The sequence below is a fragment of the Sminthopsis crassicaudata genome, chromosome 4 (assembly GCF_048593235.1).
Source record: "Sminthopsis crassicaudata isolate SCR6 chromosome 4, ASM4859323v1, whole genome shotgun sequence".
Classification (NCBI taxonomy): Eukaryota; Metazoa; Chordata; class Mammalia; order Dasyuromorphia; family Dasyuridae; genus Sminthopsis; species Sminthopsis crassicaudata.
Genome location: NC_133620.1, coordinates 143,809,884 through 143,819,146, shown reverse-complemented (window position 1 = coordinate 143,819,146; position 9,263 = coordinate 143,809,884). Strand labels below are relative to the sequence as shown.

At 38.4% G+C, this 9,263-nt stretch overlaps 1 protein-coding gene across 2 annotated transcripts in view; it reads left to right on the top strand.

Moving 5' to 3' along the window:
- The first annotated feature begins 8,527 nt into the window (after positions 1 to 8,527).
- The window catches only part of PCMT1 (protein-L-isoaspartate (D-aspartate) O-methyltransferase), a 42,476-nt gene continuing 41,740 nt past the window's right edge, over positions 8,528 to 9,263 (top strand). For both annotated transcript variants that reach the window (XM_074309572.1, XM_074309573.1), the window contains exon 1: positions 8,528 to 8,789. In XM_074309572.1, the coding sequence (XP_074165673.1) occupies positions 8,549 to 8,789 (241 nt within the window). In that variant the 5' untranslated portion in view covers positions 8,528 to 8,548. The remainder of the gene's footprint in view (positions 8,790 to 9,263) is intronic.

Here is a 9,263-nt window from a genome sequence, read left to right as displayed (position 1 = left end):
TCAATCACTTATTCAGGGGTCACACCAGCTTCTGAGCCTGAATTTGAATTTACATTTCTTGTTCTAGCTGCCCAGATGACTTCAACTCCTGACACAGTTCTAGAATATATCATTGAAAGAAGTTTTGACATGTAGAAAAGCAAGCAGAGACCATAAAAAGCCTGCTTTAATTTATCTAGGTCATTCCACATTAATGACAGTTATCAGACTGGTAGGTCAGAGAAATGTTATAGATTTCAGCAAAACATGCAACAAAAATTCTTATGCTAATCTTATAGACAAGGTGGAAATATGAAGAATAAGCAATTATATAAGTGAAGTGAATTGGCAACTGTTTTAATAATCCGACCAAGAAAAAAGGGAGTTATTAAAGATTCAGTATGATTTTTATCACTGAGTTGGATAAAGAGATAGATGACATGCTCATTATATAATTTGCAGATGGCAGAAAGTTAGAAAAGATAGCTAACTGGATGAATTGTCAACATTCAGAGTGTTCTTGACAGTCTAGAATATTGAACTTAATTTAAGATGGAATTTAATAGGATAAATGTAAAGACATTTGATATTTAAAAAAATTCACAAATTAAGGGTAGAAGAGGCATAATTTAGGCATCAATCCATCTGCAAGAGATCTGGGGTTTTATATTCTGCAAGCTCAGTAAGAGTCAATAGCAGTGTGGCTGCCAAGAAAGCCAATACAATCTCAGGCTTCATAGAGTGGCGTAGGATCCAGAACTAGGAAAGTAATAGTCTCACTGTACTCTGCCCTAGTAAGACAGCATTAAGTGTTCTGGGTGCCACATTTTAAAGTGGACATTGATTAAGACAGAGAGTATTTTGAGGAAAGCAGCCAGAATAATGAAAAACCTTGAGATCACCACACTCCAGAGGTAAAAACTGTGAGGAGGATTAGTCTGAAAAAGAAAAGACTCAAAGGGGTCATGAAAGCTGTCAATAAATATTTGAAGGGCTGTCATGGGGAAGAAGGTTTAAATTTGTTTTTCTTGGTTCCACAGGACAGAATATGCAGCAATGGATAGAAGATGTAAGAGAAGAAAAGTTAGGCTTGATGTAAGGAGAATTCTCCTAATAATTAAAGTTATATAAAAAGTGGATGTAGATAGGAGATATTCCTTGTCCCTTGGAGGTCTCCAAACAAATGCTAATTGAATATGCTGAGAATGAGAATAGATTCTCATTCAAGTACAGATTGAATTAGATAATCTCTGAGAACACTAACAATTCTATGGTTCCAATTCCGATGTCTCCATGAAAGCTTTTCTTTTCATAAATTTTTAAGTGAAATCCTATACAGAATGTAAATTATTTGTAGGTTCGTTTAATACGCCCATAAATGTGAATGATAGGGCTATCGAAGCTCCTATAGTGACGAAAACATAGCTCTCCCATCCCAATGAAAATAAAAATTCTCAAAAAAAATTAAGTTAAAAAGAAAAAGAGAGATAGAGAGAGAATGCTTCAATCTGTATGCAGATACAAGCAGTTCCTCCTCTGGATATGGATAGGATTTTTTATCCTGAGTCCTTCAGAGTAGGTGTGGATGATTGTACTACTGAGAATAGCAGTCATTTACAGCTGGTCATCCCAGAACATTGCTATTACTTTGTATACAGTACAATTCCCACTTTGCTTAGGTTCATGGAAGACTTTTCAGTAAAACCAATCACGAAGGAAGCCAGATTCTAAACAGCAGAGAGGAGAAAGAAGAGCATTCCTGGTTTTGAGTTGGGAGACAGTCATTGCAAAGGCTCTAATACAAGAGATGAAGTGTAATGTGAAGAACAGTAAGGAAGCTAATTGGCTAAATCATAAAATGAATCAAAGGGAATAATGAATTAAAAAAAAAAAACTAGAAAGATAGAAAAAGACCAGAATGTGAAAAACTTTAAATTCCAGATATATTTCCAGTTTATATTTGATCCTAGAGATAAGGAAATGCTGAAGCTTATTAAAGCGAGATAGGGGTGAGAAGATGATATAGTCAGACCTAAGCTTCTAAGAAAATCACTTTTGGCATCTATATGGAAGATGGATTAGAAAGAGCAAATATTAGAAGCAGATTTTGAATTAGGAAGCTATTGCAATAGTCCACATAAGAGATGTTTCAAATTTAGTTCAAATTATTATCAATTATCAAAATTATCAAAAACGTTATCAAACAATTCAAATTTAATTCAAAGCTTGAATTAAAGTGGTAGCTGTATAATTGGAAGGAAGAAGATATATCTGAAAAAAGTTATGATGATAGAAATTAGATCTGGCAAATAATTGTAAATATGGGATCAATGAAAGCAAGAATGATACCAAACTTGAGAACTTGGGTGGCTAGAATGGTGGCTACCCTTATAGCTGAATACTAACTCTACCTCTCTTCCTATATCCCTATAGTGGTGACTGACTAAGGTGGTTGGGAACATAAAAAGCTCATGATGAATGAATGAATAGGGAGTTATCAGCTACTACCATTCTAGTTAAGAAATGTCACACCATCATTTCTCCCACTGTGACTTCCACAGCCCTAGTCATTGTCCATCTGATCTGCAATTCACCTTATAGGTTTTTGAGCTTTGCTATTTGTCTTGTTATTATGTCTGATACCTTTCCATCTGCCCTGCAACTGAAAATTCCTTTACCTCCCCTATTTAGATTCTGCAGTCTTTGAGATCAGGGACTGCTTTGCTTTTCTATTTGAATCCTTAGCATTTTGAACAGTGATTGGTATATAGTAAGTGTTTAATTAAAAATATCTTTCCATTTCATAAATAAAAAGACCTAGTAATATCTCAGCTTGGATTTCCAATTTCCAGAACCTCCATTGTTCACACCCTTGAGTCTGAATAAAGATTCTACTTTACCAAGAAGGAGGAAGGAAAAGGGCCAAACTCTAAAAGTTGGACCTGCTTCTTAGAGCTACATGGTCTAAAGTGGAGAACAATTTTTAGGGCTCCTTTGTCTTTTTCTCTCTTTTTTTAAATTTTTTTCATTTAAAATTTATTGTCTTCAGTTACATGTAAAATAACATTTTTTTTGGTTATACAAATACATTAATTTTTTACACATTTCCACATAAATCACATTAGGAGAGAAAAATCAGAACAAAAAGGAAAAACCACAAGAAAAAAAGACAGGAAAAAAAAGTGAACATAACATGTGTTGATTTACATTGTCTTTACAGTTCACTCGCTCAATACTGATGGCCTTTACCTCTTTTTTAAAGAAACCAACAGTTCCAACTATATGACAATGGAAAACAAAACAATTTCTTTCTAACCACATGGTAGCTCAATGCAGAACATCTTCATATGCTCCCGTCTTCCAGTGTCCAGAAGTAGGTACCCTAGCAGCTTCCATGTAGGGTGGCCATTATTCCATGTGACTATCTTAAGTAGTCTATGAATGCTTAAAACTTCCATTACAAAGAATGAGATAGTGTGAATCAATTGGGATCTGTATAATATGGGAAAGGATCCATATTGATGAGATCATGGATCATGGATAGTGAAGTATTAAGATATATTGAAAATTGATTCCTTAGGACACCTAAAATTTTATAATCTCCAGCATGGGTTTCTCTGTATATATTTAGTATGGTTCAATTTTTCTTCTCAACTTTATTTTCTTATGGGGTTTCTATTTTTTCATATTACATTTCAGGTACTGTGGTTTGGAAAAGTTCAACGTATAATTTCTATTGTAGGCTCTGACAAAACTAGGTAATTAGCTACCAGAACTACTATGATGATAATGACTACAACTGCTCCTACTATTACTGCTACTACTACTACTACTAATACCATTGTTGCTGCTACTGCTATTGCTGCTCCTATCATAGCTACTACAAAAATGTCTCTGAGAGATAGCATGGTATGGCAGAGAGAAAACCATAAGACTTGGATTCAGGTTCTGACATCTACTGTTTTGTGTTGGGTTAGACAAGTCATTTAGCCTCTTAAGTGCGCCAGGCAACTTTGCAAGACTATATTAGTTGTAGAACAGGAGCCTGTCTACATTGAGAGAGGGAATTATTACACTAGAAGTTTGTTACACCAATGAAATGACAATTAAAAAGAAAATTGTGTGCTTTAGACAACATTTGAACATTTTTTGCTTTATTACTTTGCTTTCAGTGTTTAGTGTCTCAAATGTGATGAGATTACAAAATGATATTACAAAATTACAAAAGATATTTTGTTTCCCCCCCAATTACATGTTAAAACTATTTTTAAACAGGTTTTTCTTTTTAGGGTTTCAAATTCTATTCCTCCCTTCCTCTTTACCTTCTTCCTCTCTCTGAGATGATAAGCAATTTGCAATTTCCATGTTAATAATTTTGTATAAGACTTGAATAAAAGAAAAAGAATGAAAGTGAAAAATAGCATGCTTTAGCCTATATTCAGGCAATATCAGTTCTCCGGAAGCAGTTCTTTGGAATTGTCTTTGGATTATTGTATTGATGAGAATAGCTAAATCATTGACAATTCATCAGATAATATTGCTGTTCCTATGTATAATGTTCTTCTGGTTCTATTCATTTCACTTTGTATTGGTTCATATAAGTCTTTCCATGTTTTTCTGAAATCATCCTGCCTATCATTTCTTACAGCATAATAATATTCCATTACAAGCATAAACTACAGCTTGTTTGGTCATTCTCCAATTGATGAACATCCTTTTTTCTTCTTTTCTTTTTTATTTTATTTTTCTAATTCTTAGCCACTACAAAAACTTGCCATAAATATTTTTATACATGTCTTTGAGATATAGACTTAGCAGGGGTATTGCTGGATTAAAGGTTATGTACAGTTTTATAGCTCTTTATTCATAGTTCCAAATTGCTCTGCAAAATGGTTGGATTAGTTCACAACTTTATCAACAATGTGTTGGTCTCCTAGTTTTCCCATATCCTTTCCAATATCATTTTTCCTTTTTTTGTCATATTAGCCAACCTGATAAGTGTGAAATGGTACTTCAGAATTGCTTTAATTTGTATTTCTCTAATCAACAATGATTCAGTGCCTTTTTTCATATGACTATATATAGCATTTTTTTGAAAACTACCTGTTTATATCCTTTGACCATTTATCAATTGAAGAATGATGTGTATTTTCAGAATTTAATTTAGACTGAGTAACTTAGATTCAGTTCTCTATTTATTTGAGAAATGAAGCCTCTGTCAGAGACTTATTGCAAAATCTTCCCTTCAAGTGTTTTACTTTCCTCATAATTTTAGTTGCATTGGTTTTGTTTGTGCAAAATTTTAAAAGTTTTATATATTCAAAATTATCTATTTTGTAATGCCCCCTATCCATTGTTTGGTCATAAACTATTCCCTGCTTTCTTAATTTGGTATTACCCTTTATGTGTAAATCATATGTCCATTTTGACCTTATCTTGGTACATGGTGTGAGATGTTGGTCTATATCTAGTATCTGCTATACTATTTTCCAATTCCCTGAAATTTTGGGGAAATAAGTTTTTGTCCCCAAATCTTGGATCTTTGGGTTTTTCATATAGCAGATTATTATGATCATTTATTATATTTTGTACTTAATTTATTCTACAGATTCACCACTTAATTTCTTAGCCAGTACCAGATTGTTTTGATAATTATTGCTTTATTATACAGTTTAAGATCTAATATGCCTATACTGCCTTTTTTCACCTTTTTTTTTTTAATTAACTCCCTTAAAATATATATTTAAAAATTACAAAATTCATCAAAAAGGTCAAGGGACCTTTTGTTCTTCTAGATGAATTTTGTAATTTTTCTAGCTCTATGATTTTTGATAATTTGATTGCTATGGCACTGCATAGAGATTAGTTTAGGTAGAATTATCATTTTTATTATGTTGGCTCAGCCTACCCAGGAACAATTAATATTTTTCCAATTGTTTAGATCTGATTTATTTGTAGTTGTGTTTATATAATTCCTGGTTTGTCTTGGGAAGTAGATTACCAAGTATTTTATATTATTTACATTATTTTAAATGGGATTTTTTTCTTACCATCTTTTGAACTATATGTGAATTTTAAAAATAGTGATATTTTAAAAGTGTCACTATACACAACTTTGTTTTCCACCCTACTTAACTGCCTATCTTTTGTCCTTATTCTGTTGAACTATGATTAATATTATCATTTCTCAACCACCCCAATATTCTCTTCTTCCTCTGAACATTCACAGTCCCTTCTTTGGCACATATCATATATTGCTTTTATCATTAGTCATCTTCTAGTAATGTATGCTTTATGTCACCAACTAGATTATAAAGTACTGGAAAGCAAGTTTTCACCCTACCTAGCAGAATGCTATTAAAACTAAGAGATTTTTCTTTTTCTTTTTTTTCAATCTATGATGATGCTGCAGCTATTTTTCAGTGACTGCTTACTAAGGCAGGGCATGCTAATCTAATCCATCTAGGTCAGCTTGGAAGAGGGTTATCAGGTTCCTGAGAAAGGCCTCTAGAATCTTTCCAGCTCCCTCACCCCACATCCCCCCTCCCAGCCTGAAAGAACATCCTGTAGCAGCAGATAGGTGTAGTAGAAACCTATTAAATTTACAGAATTCTTCAAATGACAACTGTATTCAATCAACAAATATTCATGAAAAAGCTCCAAGTAAGACATTAAATTATTCCTGACATCAGAATTTATTCTGTAGCATATATATTCTGCCATATATTTTTTCATTTGTGGTCACAAAATCCCCAAGATTGCAAGTAGGTATTGTTTTCCCTTTTATTGCAGACTGGGAAATAGATTTCCAGTCACGTTTCTGCCACTGAGAGAGAGCCAGAAAACTTGATGCTGTTGCAGTGGCAGCATAGTGACTTGCCAAATGCTTACTTGCAGCTATACTTCATTCAAAATTGTTCATTGATTGGGTTCTGAAAGACCACCCTATGGCAACCAACTTCAAAGCTGGTTAATAAAAGCTTTGGATGTTGATCCGATGCCACAGGCAGGGTTCCCGGCCAGCTCTGAGCTCATCCACAATAAAGCTGATGACAACAGAGCTAGAATCCAGATCAATTGTGTAACTTGTGATTCTTAATTTGCTGAAAATGCATGCTTGTCAGGGAGAAAGTAACACACACACATCACTGAATAATGTGGAGTGTTCATTCTTTTGAGGATAATTGATTTCATTTTTGTTGTAGCTTCTAAGCCAGCTTGCATAATTACCCTATTATTTGATTTCAACTTTCTTCCCCAACCCCTCAAACTTTGCTTCCCTAGAAACAATTTTAGAGTGGTTTAAATAAAAGATTAGGCAATGAAACAAAATTAGAGGGCAAAAAGTAAATTTTTAAATCAAACCTGTATGTATGTGTGTGTGTGCCACATTTTTAGGTATACAGTTAATGGGACATTTAGTGTCAGAAGACCAAAGTTCAAATTCTAATTCTTTTATTTATTAGGTGGCTGTGACTCTTGGCCAAGTCAGAATTATATATCTAGAGCTAGAAGAGTCCTTAGAAACCATCTAGTTCGACTCCATTTTACAGATGGGGAAAAAAAAGGCCTAAAGTCACATACTAAGCAAGAGTTGGACAAGATAGATGCCTTTTTGACATAATTCTATGAATACAAATTAGCTTAATTTTGATGAAACGACTACCACTACTAGCAACAAATTAAACGTTCAAGTATGGAAAGAAGTCTTAAACTCTTAGCTAAACCAAAAATTAAATAAGCATCTGTTCTTTGTCCCCCTTCCGACTTGGACGATCTGCACGACTTCATATAATTCTCACCCTATTTTCTGCCATGATTCATCTTCATTATTACAAAAGAAATTTGGAAGAGGACGGACGACAGGTGCCTTAGGTTGCTGGTGGCGTGTAAGGAGGCAAGGAGCGTGTATGGAATACCTAGGTGCTCTGGGCCGCCGCCTTTCTCCAGTCTGTAGTGTTAACTGAAGGGCCGTGTCACTTTAAACTAAAAAAAGTAAGTGATGGGCAAACGTGGCTTAAGGGAGACCTTCAAGGATGCTTTCCCCTCGTCTTTCTCTGGCTTGCAAGCTATTTGGAAGCGAGACGGGGGGTCCGCCAACAGCAGCACAGGCAATTCGTGACCTTCGGGCGATACAAAATGCGCTGCGTCCCCCTCTTCCTACCAAGAGAGCCTGCGAAGGCGCTACAGCCTCAGGGACAGCCCCGACTACAAGACGAGCTGGCCGTGCAGGAGAAAGAGCGTGGCCCCGAGGCGCGCTAGTGGCTGCCCACGACCTCGTTCCCAGCTGCCGGCTCTGGCTCAGATCGTCCTTAAAATCCCCAGGAAGCGGAACACAGATGTCCCTTTCCTGTCCAGGTTTGGGCCTCTGGACTGGCAGCGGAGGGAGAGCTCATAGCACAGGTTGGATGCCCCAGCCTCGGCAGTGGGGGCGACTATGAAAAAGAGAGCGTAAGGCCGCTGAGTCAGACCGGCTTTTTTTTTTCTCTTTTGCAGCAGCAGCCGCCGCCGCCTCCAGCCCCACCCGAGCGCCCCTGCCCCGTCACAGAGCGCATGCGCGCAGTAGGGGATGTCGGGAGCGCGCAGCGGCCCCGGGGGCAGTAGCAGCAGCGGCGGCGGCGGCAGCGGCAGCGCCGGGGACGCGGACGTTGACGGGGCGGTGTCGGTGTGGGAGGTGGTCGAGTTCCTCGCGAAGCTGCTGGGCACCGCCGCCGCGCTGAAGCTGGTTCTCTACGTGTTCCAGGCGTGCCTCGCGATGGCCTGGAAGTCCGGCGGGGCCAATCACTCGGAGCTCATCCAAAATCTCCGCAGTGAGTGCGGCCGTAGCCGCTTTCTTTCGTCCGGGGTCGGGACCCTGGGGAGGGGAGAATCGGGGGAGGGACGTGCCAGCGCCTCGCCGGTTTCGGGGGCAGCAGCCGCTCTTTCTCGGCGGCGTGGTTAGGGAAGGCGGTGGCGGCAGTCGCGGCGGGTAGGACAGTTGGTGGCGCCCTCCGAGCCGGGCCACACGCACTTGTAATTCCCTCCCGGGAGACCTGTCACCTGGGGGCGATCGGCGGGCGACAGGAACTGGCTCGAGCCCAGCCGGGGGCGGTCGGCTAGGGGTAGGTGGGAGACCCCCCGGTTGCCTCAGGACGGGTGGGGCGCGGAGGTGCGAGCACAGGTGGCGGGGCTGTCACTCAGAGCCGGCGTTCGGCATTCTCGGGTCTGGCTGCAGAGGGGCGTGCCTGGGTACTGGGACACGAGGAGCCCGCGGAGAAAGGTGGGGAGGTGCAGTGTGGGCGGTT